The sequence below is a fragment of the Eupeodes corollae genome, chromosome 2, assembly GCF_945859685.1.
Source record: "Eupeodes corollae chromosome 2, idEupCoro1.1, whole genome shotgun sequence".
NCBI lineage: Eukaryota > Metazoa > Arthropoda > Insecta > Diptera > Syrphidae > Eupeodes > Eupeodes corollae.
Window position 1 is genome coordinate 36,284,144 of NC_079148.1, and position 19,132 is coordinate 36,303,275.

General features: G+C 39.6%; 1 protein-coding gene across 1 annotated transcript; it reads right to left on the reverse strand.

Moving 5' to 3' along the window:
* LOC129948143 (protein lava lamp) lies at positions 1-19,132 on the reverse strand. The gene is made up of 6 exons (XM_056059003.1): positions 19,065-19,132; positions 18,522-18,814; positions 917-10,625; positions 749-848; positions 542-684; positions 1-463 (listed from the first exon to the last, which is right to left on the reverse strand). The coding sequence occupies exons 2-6, from the start codon at positions 18,606-18,608 to the stop codon at positions 390-392; spliced, it is 10,113 nt and encodes a 3,370-aa protein (XP_055914978.1). The 5' UTR covers positions 18,609-18,814; positions 19,065-19,132; the 3' UTR covers positions 1-389.

Here is a 19,132-nt window from a genome sequence, read left to right on the forward strand (position 1 = left end):
TTATAACTTTATTATTTTTGTTGTTATTCTTTGAACTCCAATGTTAATATATTTACAAAAGTCTTAGATTAAAAAGAAAAGAGAAAACAAAAATAAGAACAGATTAAGGTACCTTTTAAGGATGCATTTTCTTCAACTATGTTGTAGGTGTACGGCAAAAAGAAAAATAATAATATAAAACAATCAAAATAGAACATTTACTTATTTATATGAATAATAATATCTTGTTTAGAATTTTATTAATAGCACCACTGAGTGCCAGGAGATGTTTTTAGCTGCGTCATTTGCTGCTGTGATAAGTAATGGCTTTTAGTGGTTGTGGTTTCGTTGGAACTCTGCGATAGTAATTGATTCTCCACATGATCCACATGGGAGATCGATCGCAAATATTAACTTTGTCCCCCACTTGAACTGCCCCAAAGCCAGTTAAGAAGTACAGATGATGGTGATTGACTTGATTGAGCTTTAAAAATGGAAATCAATTGGAATTAAAATTACTTTTTTATTTTCAAAAATCGTTTTTAAGAAAAGGAAAACTTACAAAGATCGCTGCCAACTAATTCGGATAGAGCTTCAGATGGCATCTTTGCGACGTCCTGTTGAATTTGCTCCATTTGACGTTGACGCATGTCTCGTTCTTCTTGGAAGCGCTTGGAATGACTCACCGAATGGAGTTGCGATAACCTAGGTTTTTTTTCAATTAAAAAATATTAAATATGTCTTTGGTTAAGTTTAACAGACAACTCACTTCTGATTCAGTTCATCTGACTCTGGTTGTGCAGGAACTGTAGGTGGTAACTGGGGTTTTTCTGGACTCTCAGTTGGCGATGAAAAGTCTCCTTGGGAAGCTTTAAAATAAAGGAAAAATAATTAAAAAATAATTCATGTGTTTCAGATTCTCTAAGTCTCTACTCACGTTCTGAGCCGCTTTGCGATCGAATCGCTTCCATTTGCCGCAATGTATTGGACAATTTCAGTTGCAATGTATCACGCTCCTCTAAGAGATGCACCAGCTCCAGAGTGAGCTCTTCGCAACGCATATCTCTCTGATGTAGCATATACAGAGCCAAATCAAGTTCGGATTTTGGTACTTGCGATGCATTTGGGGCCACTGGTGTTGGCCTCTGTCCATCTGAGCTGAATCCACTGCTGTGAGACATTGTTGATTGCATTTTATAGGGATCAAATTGGGCAGCCAAGCGGGCATATTCGGCACTTCTGATCGCCAGCTGCTCCTTGAGAGTGACAATTTCAACTTCTTGATTCTCCAGAGCCTGTTGCATCTTTTGTATTACTTCTGGATCGGGAGTTGAATCTTTGGATGAAGAGGCAGAACTGTTTTCGTTGTCATCACCGCGAACGTTACTCTCATCTGGAATGGACGGCTGGCCAGTCTTCAGAGCTTCTAACTCTTTTTTAAGTTTGTTTTCGATCTCATTGAATTCTTTTTCGCGATTGTCCAGATGTGCTCGCCACATTTCTGCTATTTCAGCACATCGTTGCTCCACTACACCCTCCCATTGGGCATTGGTTAAGGATGTTTCTGTTGGTATTGGCTTCTGTACTCCTCCCACCGTTCCCAGTGAATTTCTTAACTCAGCGATTTCTATGTTCTTCGTATCAAGTTCCAGAATAACAGATTTCATTTTCTCTTCATTTTCCAAACTTGTCATAACATGGTTATTGAGAACTTGAAGTTCCTCTTCCATGTGTCCTTTTTCTATGCGCATATTTTCCAACTCTTCCTCCAGCTTATGGATTTTTTCCGCCGAATCATCAACTTGTTTTGTTTTTATTTCTTGGGTAATTTGCATCGTTAAGTTGTGCTCCAACTCCTGTTTGTCATCTTCAAGGTTCTTCACTTGCATCTTGAGCATGTGGATTTCTTGATTTTTGGTTAGAATTTCCAAGACAAGTTTCTCGGTTTGGTCTTCGCGCATAAGATCTTCGATTCGCTGCTTGAGATGCATTATTTCGGAGTCTTTCTCTTGGATCTGTTCTTCTAGTTCAGTGTGTTGGGTGGACGAAGATGATTCCAACTTAAAGTGGCCGACTTGAGTGTTCAGGGAGTGGTTTTCCTGAGTAAGTCTTGTCACTTCACTTTGGAGGGTTTCTTTTTCAAACAACTCTTCACGCAATTGGGCAACTTCTTTGGTGAGTTCTTCATTTCTGTGAACAACTGAACTCAATTCAACATTCAAACGATTTATTTCATTTGATAGCTTTTCGGTTTCTAGGAATCCGCCACTTGATCCAACGTTGAAAGTGGACTCCAACTTGATTCTATTAATTTCATCGGATAGCTCTTGGTTTGTTTGTTTCAATGATTGAAGCTCCAATTGCAGACGATTAACATCCGACTCCAGATCGATGGATTTATCAGCGTTTTGAGCGCTGAATGATTGCTGAAGCGCGAGGGAGCTGATTTCTTGCGTAAGTTGTTGATTTGTTTCGTTTAACTTGGCAGCTTCAGATCGCAAGCGATCGACTTCTTTGCCCAAATCTTGATTTTGCATGACAACCGATTCGAAATCGCACGTAAGACGAACTATTTGCTCTTGAAGTTCGTCTGAAGCGTTACCTGGTTTGGGTGTGAATGACATCTCCATTCGAAGAGCTTCGATTTCTTGAACTAAGTTTTGCTTCTCGCTGGCAACTTGGTCTAGCTTGACTTCTAGTTCTTTGGCCTTTGTTGAATCCAACTGAAGCTTAGAAATTTCTCTGGTGAGTTCTTCATTTTGCTTTTCAAACCGTTTCAACTCTTCCAGGCGTTCTTTTTTCTCCTTCGTAATGACTCCCTGGGCATCGGTGAGTTGAGATTTGAGGTTTTGGTTCTCAAGTTTGATCTCGTTGAATTGGAACTTCTGATCTGAGTTTTCAGAACTCACTGAATTCTCCAAACGGGTGAGTTTTTCATTCAATGACTTGACTGTCTGCTCAGCTCGTTGGACATTTGCTTTCTCCTCGTCAAGAAGTGCTTGGAGTTCCGTGCGGTCGCCAGATATATCTTCAATTTCGGACAATAGCTCTTCTACCTTCTTCTCGAGGAGTTTATTAGAATTTTGAAGTTCGTGGGTTGCTATAGATGCGTCTGCATTCAAAGAATCTGTTGTTGATGTTGTTGGTTGCGCTGGTTCGTTAGTCGAAGCTGCAGCACTCCATTCTTCAAGACTCTTCACCTTTTCGGTTAGTTCACGGACGCGAGATTTATACATCGCCACATCGTTGTCCTGGCGTTCTTTCATCTCTGCCATTCTCTCGTTTCCGGCTGACAGCACATCGATTCTCTTTAGAAGATTCTCCTTCTCGAGGGACTGCGTTTCGGATAGCTTTTTGGCCTCGGCTAGCTTCTCTTCCAATTGCTTCAGCTGGGACTTCATCTCTTCTTGAATAGCCAAATCAAGATCGGATGATTCCACCGACGAGGACTTGCGGAATGCGGCCTGTGAGTACAACTCATCGATCTTTGCTTTATACTCCTTGAGTTTTTTCATAAGTTTTCCAGATTTGACCTGCATGTCCTGCTTTTGCTGCACCAAGCGATCACGCTCGAGTTCGAGCTCTTGAATTCGATCGTTGTGTTCTTGTAGTTTCAATTCCAACTGCTGTTGCGGTGGCAGAAGTGATGTATTACTTGTGGTGGCGAAGTGTTTTGCCTCGAGGGCCGCTTCCTCTGAGCCCCAACCCCAACCTTCATCGAGCTCAAGTTGCTCAGCTGGTTGACAGGCGTAAGCTTTCACTGGGACAATCGCTTCTTCCACAACGGGCTCGGCTGAAACTTGAGGAATAACGATGCTCTCGAAGGGCGATTGCTCTGGAGCTCCCCGGAAGAACATATCCAACGAAGGAACTTGCTCTGTGGTGATAATTTGACTATCAATCGCCTTTGTGTCTTGTCTGAGTTCAAGGTCTCTGATTCGATCTTCATACTCCCGCATTCGGATTTCAAATGTCAGTTTTAGTTCCTCCAGCTGCCGTAAGCTGTCCTCGTGAGCGGCAGTGCGATGGGCAAGTTTGTTCTCCAAGTCTTGAGCATGCTTCTCCAGATCCGAGACATTTCTCTGCAGATCTTCGATTGTTTGCTGGTTGCCAGCAGGCTCCTCTGGGAATGAAGGGCCGCCGATTGGTCGACTGGACACAGCTCCGTGCAGACTTTCAACATGACGACTGGTTACGATCTCGTCAAAAACAGACGGCATTGCTTGTTCGCCGCCAAAGAACGCCAACGGTGGAGGAACAACAACTTGATGCTGTTCCATTCTCATTTGGTCGAGTTCCCTTTGTTTCTCGGCCACTTCCCTCTCCAGGCGATCGCACTTCTCTCGCAAAAGTGCCATTTCAGCGTTGTCATCGGACTGGGTGAGGCTTGCAAATGGATCCACTGGTTGTTGTCGAGCTGCCAAGGCGTTCATTTGCAGCTGAAGATTCTGCCGCTGGTAGTTCTCGATGAGTGCTTCTTTTTCGGCAAGCAAATCGGTGAGACGCTTGTTCTCCGTCTCAATGAACACTTGGTCGTCTGTCTGATTTTGGCCAACTTGCATTCGCATCGAATCCAGCTCGGCAATTTGGGTGCGCAAAGCATTCAATTCGATATCGTGATTCTGCACCAACGTGTCTATCTGGTGTTTGAGGTTCTCCAGCTCGGTTTTGTCCTGCATCGATTGCATACGTAGTTCCTGCAATTCAAACTGATCTTGAGAGAGATTTTCATTTTGCATCTTAATCCAAGTGGATTCTCTCTCCAAATCGGACTTTGCTTGCTCCAGGGAGTTCATGGTCTCATTCAGACGCATTCGCTCGTCCTTGAGTTCGCTTATTTCGTCCTTCGTCTTCTCTAGTTCTTCCGTGAGAGTTCGTTTCTCGTCGTTTATAACTCTCAGCTGTTCGCTCAGGTCATTCTCCAGCTCATCGATCTCGGAGTTCTTGGCAACCAGTTGAGATTCATAAACCTCCCGTAAGTGCTTCATTTCCTCATCGATTTTTGCTACGTGGTTCTTCAAAGATTGATTCTCGCTTTCCAGATTATTTTTGGTGTGTTCTTTGAAGGCGGCATATTCCTTTTCCAATTTGGCATGGTTCGCGACCAGAGCTGAATGCTCTGTTTTCAGAGTTTCCAGACGGTTCGCTAGCATTTCGTTCTCTTCCTGAGCTTCAAATAGACGCTGACCAATGATGTCATCGTGGTCGGAAAGCATGTTGAGTCGATATACTAATTCGTCTTCAACCTTTGCATGCTCATCGGTGCGAGTTTGGAGTTGGGCGTCGAGCAGATTGGCCCGTCGCTCCATGGATGAACGACGCTCCTCAAACATTGCCACACACTCTTCCAGGCGACAGATCTTCTCTTTGAAATTGTTGTTCTCCTGCTCGAGAGTTTCGATGTAACTCATGTCCTCTTGGAGTTTTGCTTGGATCCCGTCGTGGACGGTCTCCAGACGACTTATGGTCTCCTGGAAGGATGTTCGTTCCGCTGCTGCTTCATCACGCAACCGAGTGTTTTCTTTCTTAAGTTCTTCCAATTCAGCTGGGAGATTTGAGGTAGCTGATTGTGGTGGTTGCGATGCAAGGACTGCAGACGCTTTGGTTGGGGCAATATTTCCCTCTTCCACTTCCTTACTCAGCAAGTGGTTCAGACGCTGAATTTCCTTATTCTTCTCCTTGATCACCGCCTTGGACTTCTCAAATTTAAGACTCTTGGCGTTGAAGAGCATCGTTAGTTCCTCGATTTTGTTGTCTTTTACTAGTACCTCATCTAACGAATGCCCGCTGGGAACTGCGATATTCTTCAACTGTTCATTCAGCTGCTGAATTTGGTTATTCTTCGAATCAAGCTCTTCTTGCAATGAACTCAGCTGCTCCTCGGTGCTGTCAAGGATCTTATTTTGCTTCTCGATTTCCTTTTCCTTGGCATTGAGTTTCTCTCGGATCATTGTGAGTTCCGAGAGCATTTGACTGTTGGAGTTATTCTGTTGATTCAGCTCATTGATTGCTGTGTTCTTTTCGATTAGCTGCTCACGCAGCACCTGCAGCTCTTGATGGTAGGGCTCTGCTTCTAGAATTATGTCATTCAGCTCGTCTATTTTAGCATTCTTCTCATTCAGCTCGTTGTGTAGATTTCTTAAGGCCTCTCCGTCCGTGTGGAATGATTGGGATGACTGAATTTGGTCATTCAGCTCATCGATTTTAGCATTTCTTTCATTCAGCAGGTTATGGAGATTTCTGAGTTCGTCTTGGATCTGGAGAGAATCATTTGGAGAGCTTGTGGTGGCCTTGGTTGTGTGTAGGAAATCTACTTGATCCTGTAAGTGTTTCGACGTACTTCCTAGCGCAATATTTTGCTCATTCAGCTCCTTGATTGCTTGGTTTTTCTCATTCAACTGCGCACGGAGGACTTGTAGCTCTGCTTGATAGGGCTCTGCTTCTCGAATGATACCATTTAGCTCGTCTATCTTTGCGTTTCTTTCATTTACTAGATTATGGTACTGTCGGAGTTGCTCCTGCATGGTTTCAAGTTCGATGTGACCCTGAGGAATAGCACTCATCTGACTTTGGAGTGCTGAATTCTTTTCCTTCAGCTCGTTCATCTCCCTTCGGAGGTTGTGCAGCTCATCGTGGTAAGGTTCTGCGGATTCGATTATGTCATTCAGTTCATCGATCTTGGCATTCCTCTCATTTATCAGGTTGTGGTATTGTCGTAGCTGTTCATGCATTTTTTCCATATCAGGATTGTTTACTTGGTTTTGGGCAACCTTTAGCTCTTCAATTTGTGCTGTTTTTTCTTGCAGCTGTTCTCGCAATAACATCATCTCCTGCTGTACTCCATCCAAGGATTCCTGTACCTTGACCACACACTCTTCGTAGTATCGCCTCTGTTGGTTTGTGGCTTCTTGAATCGCATGAATCTCCTGGGCCTTCAATTCTAACTCGGAAGCCTTTGCTTGTAGTTCATTTTGTAAGGTTTCAATTAGGGGATTCTTCTCATTGGCTTGAGCATCAATTGCTCCTTTCTCTAGATTCTTTATCTTCGCTTCAAACTCCTGACACTGGGTTACCTTTTTCTTCAAGTTAGCGGCATATTTCTTCAGTTTTTCAAGTTGCTCCTTGTTCTTGTGTTCCAGGTCCTTTACTGTTTTCTCCAACTGACTTGATCGTAGCTCGGCAATCTGGAGATTCTCCTCTAGAGTTTGATTTTCTTCCCTGAGCTTACTTAGATCATCCTCCAAAATCGGCAATTGGGCTAATTTTTCCAAGCTACTCTTTTGAGAATGCAACTCAAGCAACAGTTTATCAACAACCGAGTTATTTTCTTCATTTTCTTTGGTTAGTTCCTCTATCTTAGCTCTGTTTGTCTCAAGTTGCTCTTGTAACAGGACAATTTCGTCTTCCTTCTCGATCACCTTCTCAGAATTCTCCTCCATTGTCTTGTAGAGTTCCATTATTTGGGCATTAAGGGTTTCAATAGTTTCTTGCTTATTGGTTAGATCATCAATTTGCTCGGCGAGGAGACCTTTGTTAATAGACAAGGCTTCACGCAGTTTATCCACTTCCAGCTGAAGATCGTTGGAGAATTGTTGACCAACTTGACCGCTGTTCTCTTGCAGAGCGCTGAGTTCCTCCTTGAGCCTGGACACCTCTGCGTCACGAGCATTGAGTTCCTCGACTTTTTTAGCAATTTCGTTTTCACTATCTGTGTAGGCCTCGATCAACTGCTGCTTCTGCTCAGCAATCAGCTCCTGGAGGATCTTCATCTCGGCATCGGACGTCTCTATCTTGGCCTCGAGTTCATGACGCAAGCGAGTTAGGTGCTCTATTTGCTTCTCATGCGCCATTTCTTTGTCGTTAATCAACTTATCGAACTCTTCGGACATAACTTTTAGAGAAGTTATCTCCTTGTTGAGGCGTGCGATCAGAGTGTCCTTCTCTTCGGATGCAGTTGTCGCGTGTGTAAGCTCTGCCCGAAGCTCAGCAACGACTGATTGAAGTTCTTCAATTTTGGCTTCGTCTACTGGCGAACTTACCACTGCCGCTGCTTCAGCTGTGGCAGATTTAACCTTCTGCAACAGTTCCGTCAATTGCTGATGGGTATTCTTTGCTTCCTTGGAGAGCTTTTTGGCCGCGTTGGATTTGGCATTCTTGTCGTTTACCTTTCGATAGTTCTCCAACTCGGTGTTCAATTTGGCTAAACTCTTCTCGCATTTGTCCAGCAAATCTTTGCCATCGCTAGGGGCACTTATGGAAGCTGCCTTAACCATATTAATCAATTCAGCAGTGATTTTGGTCTTTTCAGCTGAAACCTCTCGGATTTCTCTGCGGATTGTCTCTTTTTCGGCGTTTGCATCATCGAATTTCTTCTGTAAGGCTTCTTTTTGGAGGTTAGCTTCGGCGTTGGACTTTTCCAGCTCCATCTTCTCAACCGACAATCGATCGATTTTTCGCAAATGCTCCTGATTCTCGGCGGTAATACTTTCCATCTTCTCGAGAACTTCTTTACGCTCGGTTGTAAAGAGTTCGATTTTGTGCATCAACTCGGAACTTTCTTCTTTTAGTTTCACCAAACAATCAGTGAGTTCGGGATCCATTGGCTGTTGGCCACTTATTGCTGGGCCCTCAGTCAACAGACGAGATTCCTCTTGCTGCTCTGCATGCTTATTAAAGGCTTCAATCTCAAGACGATCTTGCTGGGTCAGTCGCTCAACAATTTCTATCGATTCAGCTGATGAACTGGATTTACTGAGCTTCTCGATCTTGTCCAGAAGTTCCATGTTCTCGGCGACATAGTGTTCCATTTTCTTCGATAGCGAAGTTTTCTCCTCGCGCAACTCTTCGACCTCCTTTACCAGATCCACGTTTTCCCTTTGGAGTTCTTCGATCTTTAGCTTGTTGGAATTGACTTGTTCCTCCAGTTGAATTGATTCCATTTCCGAGACCACTCTGGCGCACTCCAATTCAGACTTCGTCGATTCCAGATCTTCGCTCATGTCCATTTTCTGTTCTTCGAGCAGTTGAATGGCAGATGTTTGGTTTTGGCAAGTCGCTTCCAGGTATTCGATCTTCTTTTCGATTTCTATTTCTGTCACAATTGTTGTGTGCTCTCCGCTCTCCAATTTCAGCAACAGTTGTCCCTTCTCGTCCTCCAATTCGGTGATCTTTTGCTGGAGTTCTTCATTTTCGTCGGTCAGCTCGGCTACAGAGGCATGCAAATCGGACATTCTCTTGAATTCATTTAGTTGTTTCTCAAGACTTGAGGCCTTTTTCTTTGTCTCTGCCAGTTCGTCTTTGAGAGTTGTTATTTCACCGTCGCTCATTGTCGAAAATAGGGGTTTTCGACTTGGAACTTTTAGTTTCTCCTCGAGAACGGCGAAATTGGCATTCAGGACATTCAACTCGATAGTCTTCTCCATGAGCTCCTCTTCAAGAGTCCTCACCCTCTCGATGTGATTCATAATGTCCTCTCGCTGAGACTCGACTGTGGCTTCTAAACTGTCCGTGTTATCTTGTCCTTCCGGTTTATGCTTCTCTTGGATATTCTCATTCTCCTGACGCAGCTCTTCGTTCTCCTCTTCTAGATTTTGTATCTTTGATTCGAGTTGGTGGACCTGTTTGAGGAGCTCTTGTTCGACTTGACGATCAATATCTCCGTCGGTGAGCATTTCAAAGTTTGTATTACTCTGTAAGGATTTTAATGTTTCTAATTCTTCTTCCAGTTTCTCACACTTGGTCTGGGATTCTTGGAGTTTAGCTTCGAGTTCCTGGGATTTTTCGGTCAGATCACATTTGGCTGTTTCAAGGATGTCATTCACTTCTTCGAGGTGTATTATTCGCTTTGACTTCTCCTCCAATTCGGTCTTCAGGCGATCGTTTTCGATCTGCCAACTTTCCTCCACGTCATGGTCATTCAAATGGGCAACCAAGTCGTGAGTTCTTTTTTCCTTCAGACCTTCCTCCAGCTCAAGAATCTTATTCTCGAGTTCTTTAACCCGCTTAGAGGCATCTGAAGAAGTTTTCTCCTTCTCCAGTTGCTTCTCAAGCAAGCGAACTCGATTATCCAGGAACTTTATGCGCTCCTTGTCGAGATTGAATGGCGCCGAAGCCAAATCTGTTGCCGATCTCACCTTACTCCCCACCGAACTGTATGACAACGCACTCAGATCGCCCATAGATCGACCCAGTTCCGACGAATGCTCCAAGCACTGTTGGGTTGTGTCGAATTTCGCCTTCAATTGTGTCACCATATGCTCGATTTCTCGCTTACTATGCTCGCGTTCGGCCATTTTGACTTTATTCTCTTCCATTTGTTTGCGCAAAAGGAGGATTTTCTCACTGCCTGGTGTTTCGATGCGAGCCGACAGTGGTCGATGGGGAGTATCGGAGGAGTATCCACCTCCGGCATCGGTTGTTGTGCTACATTGCGTCGATAGTGAATGGTGTAAGTTTTCTTGTGATTGATAATGGGATTCGTTGAGGGATGTGGTAGACGAGTCGAGGTTCTGACGTGATCGTGCTTTCGATTGCAAATTTGTTAATCGTAGGGCAATATTCTTGACTTTCTCTTGGGCCGAGGAAGTTGATTTCCCATGTGCTACTTCGGATTTTCGTACGAGCTCCTTTAAGGCGGATATTTTTTCCTATTCGAGAGAAATGTTTTAAAAGTGATTTAATATTTTTTTTCTTAAATTTGTTAATTTAATAAAAAACGAATCAAAAGTAGGAAACTGTTGCTACTTTTAAAAATGAAAAAAATCAGGGGTAGACACACCTGATAAATGCTGACCTATCTTTTCGAGAGACTTTATCGCTTAAATTCTTTATAATTTATTGAATCATGTTCAATATTATTGTTTTCTTTTAAACAAGAATAAAAACAAAAATCAGGTGCGATAATTTTATCAATAATGTTATCTTTTCGCAATCGGAAGCTTTTTTTTTAATTTTTATGTCAAGGTCAGTGATTACTTAATTTTAATCTATTTACTCAATAACTTAGTCGGAAGAGCTTTGCGTTTTTGGGGGTAGTGACCGCCAGTATAAAGATTAATCTAAAGTCTTGTTTCTTGAGTTTATTTTTGAAAGAATGCAAGGAATGCAAATATTGATTTAGTAAAATAATTTGATCTAGAGATTGAAATTAGAGGTTGTACCACAGAAGTCTGTTTTCTGTACCTTGGTCTAAAAGAAAAATTGATGAAATGATTATCTTTTAGCATTTTTAAGATTTTGAATTCAAAAGAACAATTTTTTTTCTCATACATTATTTTATTTAAAAGTTCAGCATTTAAAGTTCATCTTCAGCGAAAGTTTAAAATAACGAAATGGATCAAAAGTAACTTACTTCCAAAATTTACAAAGTTTACATTTATATAAACAGTTGGACGTCGTGGGTTATATTCCCAACAAACGTTTTACAGCGTGTTGACAAACACAAGATGGATTGTCGAAACAATAATTTTAAAGAATTCAGCTTCATTAAGTGGATTTTTTCCAACGACTTTGATGTGATCTAGCATTAGAGCCTGAAAAATTCAGGAGTGATTGGTGAAGTATCTCCATTCGGTTTCTAAGCGAACGTTGTTATTGTAGCTTACATATTCGAAAAAGAGTCTTGTGCGACTGTTATTAATCATTTTCTATGACTAATTTAGACCTTAAAAAATGTAAATTCTGAAATAATTGGTACTGGAAAATTTCGTGAAAATTATATAAGAACGCATTCATATACACTACCGGTAGTTTGAGACCACCTCTGAAATTTGAGAAATATCGAGTTTTAACCCCTAAACTGAATTTTTTGGAAAAAAGTTAATACGTGAAAAAAGTGAAGAGCATGTCTAATTGTAAATGATAGAAAAATATAAACTAGTTTTGTACTAAACGTAAATTATTTATTTAAAAAACCAATAAAAGCTCTAAATTGAGTTTTCATCAAAAAACCCTCCTTTAAATTCAATAATTTTTTTAACAACTCTGGGCAATCTTTTTACAAGGTTTTGTATTTTTTCTGGAATATTATTCCAGCAATTTTGTAGAGTTTCCCAAAGAGCAGATTCCGATGTTATGTGGTGATTCCGGACATTTCAGTCAAGCTTTTCCCATAAGAGCTTAATGGGGTTAATATCTGGAGACTGCGGTGGCTCCTTCTTCTTTTTGTTTAAGGTATCCCCGGCAAAGTTTTGAAGTGTGTTTCGGGTCATTGTCTTGCTGGAATACAAAACCTTCACCTATTAATCGGAGTCCAGATACCAAAACGTGGTCTTTCAATATCGTTTTATAGACTTTTTTATCCCTTCTTCCGATCACTCTTGTTAGATCTCCTACTCCATCGAAGGAAAAACTACCCCACACCATTACTGTACCGCATCCATGCTTTACAGTTGGGACCAAACAGTCTGGTGCCATCTTCTGTTCAGCACTGCTCCTGACATACACTCTGCAATTTGAGCCAAAAATCTCAAACTTCGACTCATCGCTCCATAAGACTCTGCTTTAGTCTTCATCTGTCCAATCCTTATGAGTTTTGGCCCATTCCAACAGTTTGATCTTGTTTTGGGGTTTTAGAAGTGGTTTCGTTGATACAGATAATGGTTCTTCCCTGATTTCATTGATCTTGGCGCATATTTCTGGTGCTGTTATCTTCCTAGAACGATTGCTTAGTTAGCAATAGTTTATTCGTTAACTTTTACCATGATGCGCACTTTGTTTAGTGGTGAAGATCAAGATTGGCGCAAGATGGTCATCGTTGATCTTCACGGGCAGTCATTAGCCAGCAAAAGTGTAGTGAAGTACCTCGTTGTCTGGTTAGATCAGTATTTATGTTTTGACAGACATATAAATGCTGCTTTGACCAGGGCCAGAGGAGCCTTCGCTATGACGAAACGACTGTTTTTTAGCAGTCGGCTTGACCCCAGAGTGAAGGTAATTTGCTACATGGCTCTCATACGGCCAATGATCGTTTATGGTTGTCCTGTGTGGTTCAACGTTGCCCCTTCCCAGATGGAGAAGTTTCGGGTGTTCGAGCGGCAGTGCTTACGACGCTGTACCGGCTTATATCGAACAGCCGAATCTTCTTATGTGCATTACTATTCCAACGAGGTCCTATACAACGGGGCTCGAATTAACAGAATTGACAATTTCGTAATAAAACTCGTTCGAGGTCACATTGCAAGAGCTATGTCTTCGATAAACAATTTAATTTTCGGGGCGTTCTATCCGAACGACGAGAATGCCAGAGGCATTCCTCTTTTTAGATAGATGCGGTCTGATTGGCAGTTCCGCTAATCTACCACGTCAGACGACGAACCGTGGATAGGCGACTCCTGTACAATCGGGACGTCATGGCACAAGGCGGAGCAGAGCTCCTTCAGGTCAGTAGGCCTGTGTCCGAACTCGACCGAACTGATTGGGTGAAGCAGGAAAACCAGTTTTGGTGGCTTCAATCGGCACTTGATAGTGGGTAGTCGGGATGGGGTTTTAAGCCTTGGCCGGCTTACATACTTGTTTTATAGTTTTAGGGTTTAGTTTTAAGTAGAATAGGCATGGTGGCACAAAAAAAATACAAAACAAAATTAAAAAATAAAAAAAAACGTCAGGTTTGCTGCTGTGGCTCAAGGGGTTATTAGTACCCTTTATATGTTTATATTTATATACTGTGCGAGGAGACACCGGTGCACATTGGCCTTAAAGTTTTGAACATAAAAAGGGAGGGAAAAACAGAGTTGGCCAAAGCATTCCACATTCTCGATGTGCGATTTAAGAAAGAATCTCTATACTTGACAGTACGCCCGAAATTGAGCTCAAGGGTAAACTGATGAGCATTCCTAGAAGTGCGAGTATTACGGCTGAATTGTTTAAGGTGTGGAATGCAACTGGGAAATTCGACAGAACATTGTTTGTAAAAATATCTATAAAACAACGGAAGGCATGAAACATTGCGACGGTGTTCTAGGGATGCAAATGTTTCGATTATAGTTCTGTCGCCTATCAATTTTAAAGCCTTTTTTTTAATTCTATCCAAGAGATTTAAATTTGTTTTGGGGGCAGCTGCCCAGATATGCGAATTATATTCAAGCTTTGGACGGATAAAAGCTTTATAGATTATACCCGGATCAGAAGGGGTGAAAAATTATTTGCATCGGCGGAGAAATCCTAAGCACCTGGCAGCATTTTTGGCGATATCAAATATGTGAACATTCCATAAGAGGTGATCTGTAATACATATACCGAGTACTGATAGTTGATTGGTTTCCTGGATGCAAGTGCCACTCATAGATAGTGGCATCGGGGGTGCGTTACGCTTTAACGACAGGAGACAGCATTGAGTTTTCGAAGCATTAAATTCTACTCGGTTTTTGATTCCCCATTGGACAATGCTGTCAAGATCAGAATTTAATGAGCTTATCATACGCTGCCGTTGAAATTCCACATCCGAAGGACAAGGATGTGAATCTACAAAAGAATATGAAAAGCTAAGGGTACTATCGTCGGCGAAAAAGTCTAATGCATTGGAAGTGACAGACAAAAGATAGTTTATGAATATAAGGAAGAGAGTCGGAGACAAAACGGAGCCCTGGGGGACACCAGCATTTATTTTATGAATTTCAGACTTGAAACTATCTAATACAACTTGTATTGAACGGTTACAAAGGTAATTTCTAATCCAACGAAGAAGAGATTCATCAATACCAAAAGCACGAATTTTCAGTAGGCTTGGTGCCAAACTCTATCAAATTCTTTAGTGACGAGGCGCATTTTTGAATGAATGGCTGTGAAATCGAAATTGGTTCGTTCTTATTTATAATGACTTTAGTCCGGCGATCATCGTCAACAGCGGGAGCTACATAACGATGATAACCAATTTCTTATGGCCCAAATCGAACCATATGGACCTAAGACGACATGTGGTTCCAGTAGTGCCACACAGCAAACTCCACGACTTCTACACACAACATCTTTACGCCCTTATTGAAAACCCCTATAAAGACTGCCCAAATATTTAAAAATAGTAAGAAAAAGAACAGACCTCTAACACTTGACACCTGTCAAACTCGGCTTTTACTTAAACTGACATTAGTCAAAATAGTTAACGTTTGTACACCTACTTTTTGACGAAAGTTTAAAGATCATAACTTGCACGGTGTCCTTCAAACAAGAAGGCAGCAAAAAACCACACATATCTTTATTAAGCGCCAGATTAGCTGGTCGCGGAATGTCACACTTAGGAGACATCCATTGGTCTATGTGATCCAAGTTTTTGTGTAGCTACACAAAAAACCTGCTCAAAATGCGAGTAAAAAGTAAAATGCTCATCGAAAACGGAAAATGAATTACCCTTTATATCGACTTAGATAGATAGATAGATAATTTCTTTATTCTTATTAATGAATTCATATATTACATTGCGCTCGAATACATAGTTAACAATAACATTATATAATAGAAATAGTTAGTGACAACAATTATTTTTTTAAAATAGTGGTGATGCCACATCGATTTTATTTTGTGAGGGGTTACAAAAATATAATGGAAGAAAAAAATTTAATATAAATTATACATTGAAAATTATAAATTAGAAAAATAAAAATAGTATTAGCAAAAATAAATTTGAAAATTAAAAAAATCTTTTTTAAAAGTTAAGTTTCAGCAAACAAATCGTATTTGGTTATTTACATAAGTTTAATTTCTTGGTGGTCTACAGCAAGAAGCCATAACTTTATTTCTTTTAAAAACGCGCCAATATTTCTTATTTTACGAACTTCTATAGAAAGCGTGTTAAAAAGTTTGCAGGAAGCAATGGAATAGGAGTTCCTGTAGCTTGTCGTACGAAAATATGGGATATTTACTATATAGGAGGAATTACTTCTAAGACTTCGTGTGTCGGAAATCGGACTTTTTAAATATCCAGCTCTTTTAAAAAAAAACTTTTAAAACTTTAAAGAAATGTAAATGTTTAACGGGAAGAATTTTTAAAGACCTAAAAAGTTCCATTGATGGTGTTAAACGATGGGTTTTACAAACGTTACGCATAGCTGATTTTTAAATAACGGTGAGTTGTAGTAGTTTATTGACATATGCACCGCCCCAACAGGGTATTCCATATTGCAACTGGGAATGAAAAATGCCAAAATAAACCATCTTCAACAAATTTGAAGAGCAATGTTTTTTCAGGTGGTAGAAACAACAGGTGGATGAGAGAAGATAGTTTTTTAAAATAGAAATGTGCTTGTCCCAGTTAAGGTTTTGATCAATATAGATGCCGAGGTACTTAAAGTCTTCAACTATTTCAATTTCAAAACAGCTACCACTGCATTTAACGTTGGGATGGTATGATTGAGTATGATGACCATTACACTCACCATAAAGTAACTTATGACTGAGACAATCGTGAGAATGAAAAATTACTGGTATGTCGGGAGAGATACTACCTCTTAGGCTGAAAAACATTAACTTAGTTTTGTTGCTCACAATTAACTCATGTTTCGCAAACCAAAATCTTAGCAAGTGAACGTCATAGTTAATATCTGAAATTAGATTCAAAGGACAGTATGCAATTCCAAGGTCATCGGCAAGGCTCTGACTTTACCTCGGAAAGGAAGTGAAAAAAGGGAATTAATATAAACCAAAAATAAAATTGGTCCCAGCACGGATCCCTGTGGGACTCCCAAAAGACTATTTTTAAAGGAACTTATGCTGCACCCAACTTTTACATTGTGTGATCTAATTTCTAGATAAGACTCTAGCCATTTCCAGATGAATCCACGAAAACCAATTTTATACAGTTTATCCAAGAGTATGTTATGGTTCACCATGTCAAAGGCTTTAGTAATATCCACGAATAGTCCAGCACACTTTTTCTTAGCATCTAGACCTTCTTGTAAAATGCAGCAAAATTCTAGAAGAGCCTCCTCAGTAGAAAGCCCAGCCATGAATCCAAATTGGAATGGACTCAAAAAGTTTATTTTATTAAGGTAAAACAAAATTCTTCTTTTAATTACCTTCTCAAACAATTTCGATATTGAAGACAAGAAAGTTATTGGTCTATAATTTCCTTTATCTGTTTTACATCCTTTTTTGAATAATGGAACTATCATACCTTTTTTTAAATTATCAGGAAACTTTCCAGAGTATATGCTTAAGTTAAAAATGTGTGTTATTTCAAGTCCTGTAATTGGCTCAAAAAAGAAACTGTTCGAATTGGTTTCTTGAGGAACAATCTCATAGCAACAGTCAAACAAAGTATGTACACTTTCAGAAAAAGAACTATGCCCAACAGACGCAACTGAACCATTTTTTAGTACAATTGGTTTGCTGCTATTCGATATGTTCCTACCTAAAATACTATTAATGACTTCCCATTCCTTTATGATGTTGCCCTTTGCCGTATGGATCTTAGATTGATAAAACGAATATTTTGTTGTTCTTATTTCTTCGTTTACTTTTTTACACAGCCTCTTATACCTGGTTTTCAGACTTAAATTCATCGGAAGCTTCAAACATTTTTTGCTTAATTTATTTTTCTGATTAATTTTGTTGATCAGTGATGAGTTCATCCATGGCTTGAGGTTCCTGTTTGAATTGTTCTGCATTAAAGTACAAGTAGATAAACTTATGTTTTCTTTAAAATGTTTAAGAAATAAATCATAGGCAATGGATACTTCACTTTCAGACATGACGCTATTCCAATTTTCATAAAGTAATCTACTATTTAAAAGTTGATAGTTCACTCTAATAAAGGGGGGTTGGGTACCTTCATTGTTTTCACATCTAACACTTTCAAAGAGAATTCCTGTCATACAGTGGTCATTTATATTAAGTTCAAGGTTAATTCCAGCAATAAAATTGCAGGGAATCTTATCAAACCGACCAAGAACATGGTCAAGGCAAGTAGCAGAACAAGGCCTAGTCACACCGTTTACGAAAGATGTAAGTCCATTTTCGGCTATGAGAACTTTATAAAGATCAGAAACAGAATTACTTATTAGAACATCTATGTTTAAATCACCTATAATAATAAGATTCTTCACTGTCAACTAAACGAAATATCTTGACAAATATTTTGCTAGTTTTTTCCTATAGACGAAACCTATGATGGTTGTTTCATAAATCAAACTAATTGTTAGTTAGTAAATTAGAGAGACAAAAATACTAAAACAATGAAAATTAGTCGCTTTCATTCCCATGAACAAAAATTCAGACCAAGGTCTGGAAAAGTTCGTCCGACTTTGCAAGTGATAAGAATTCGTTCCATGTTAACCCTTAACAAACGAATTTGTACATATTACGTGTCATTGATAATAATTTCAATCCAAGACCAAATTAGTCAATAAAATCTTTGTTATGTTTTGGAGGTCATAACTATCTAATTATATATGCCCAAGACTTTGCTCTGTTTAAAGTCTCACGTAGGTGCATATGAACTGTTGAGACTTTCTATCAAAACACAAAAGAATAACACTCAACATAAAAATGTTCAATTTAATTTTAATTAATTTCCAATTACATTTTAAAACACAGTTAACTTTTTTACTTACTTGCTGTTTGCTGAAATTCTCTTGCAAACTTGTGATATCCGATTGTTGTTGTTGTTGGGGGTGCTCCTCTGCATCGTGCTGAGACATTTCGTATTTCTATATTTTATTATTTCCTTCTTATTGGGTTCTTCTGAATTTTCCTTTCAATTTCTAAACAAAAAGTTATTTCACTTTCGTTTTTGTTTTTTTCTTTTTTGGTTTCAATTTATTTTAAATGCACGTTTTGTAAATTCATTAGAAATAATATTAAATAGAATAAGGAAACAAAATAACTAATAGAGTTTTATACAAAACTGAAATGAAATGAATAAGAAGAAAACAATAAATTTAATAGGTTTTAGTTTTTCTGTTGCAGCGGAAAATTTTAACTTTATTCTATTCACAAATACAAATAATTTTTGAGTGATTTTTCAAAACAGTTTTTTAATTAGTATTTGCATTGAAATATAAGGAAGTTTATACATAAAAATGTGTAGAATTAATTAAGGTTTTGCGTGGTGGTAAATTTTTGATTAAAATTAAAATATTTTTATGCGAATTTACCAAAAAATATTATGTACAAATTTTTACACAAAACACACAAAATAGTTCCATGTCAGCAGTTGATTAAA

Coding starts and splice junctions, on each gene's coding strand:
- LOC129948143 (XM_056059003.1), bottom strand. CDS start 18,608: ATGTCTCAGCACGATGCAGAGGAGCACCCCCAACAACAACAACAATCG. Junction 849..916: donor ATCGCAAAGCGGCTCAGAAC/GTGAGTAGAGAC, acceptor TTTATTTTAAAG/CTTCCCAAGGAGACTTTTCA. Junction 464..541: donor ATTAGTTGGCAGCGATCTTT/GTAAGTTTTCCT, acceptor CCATTTTTAAAG/CTCAATCAAGTCAATCACCA.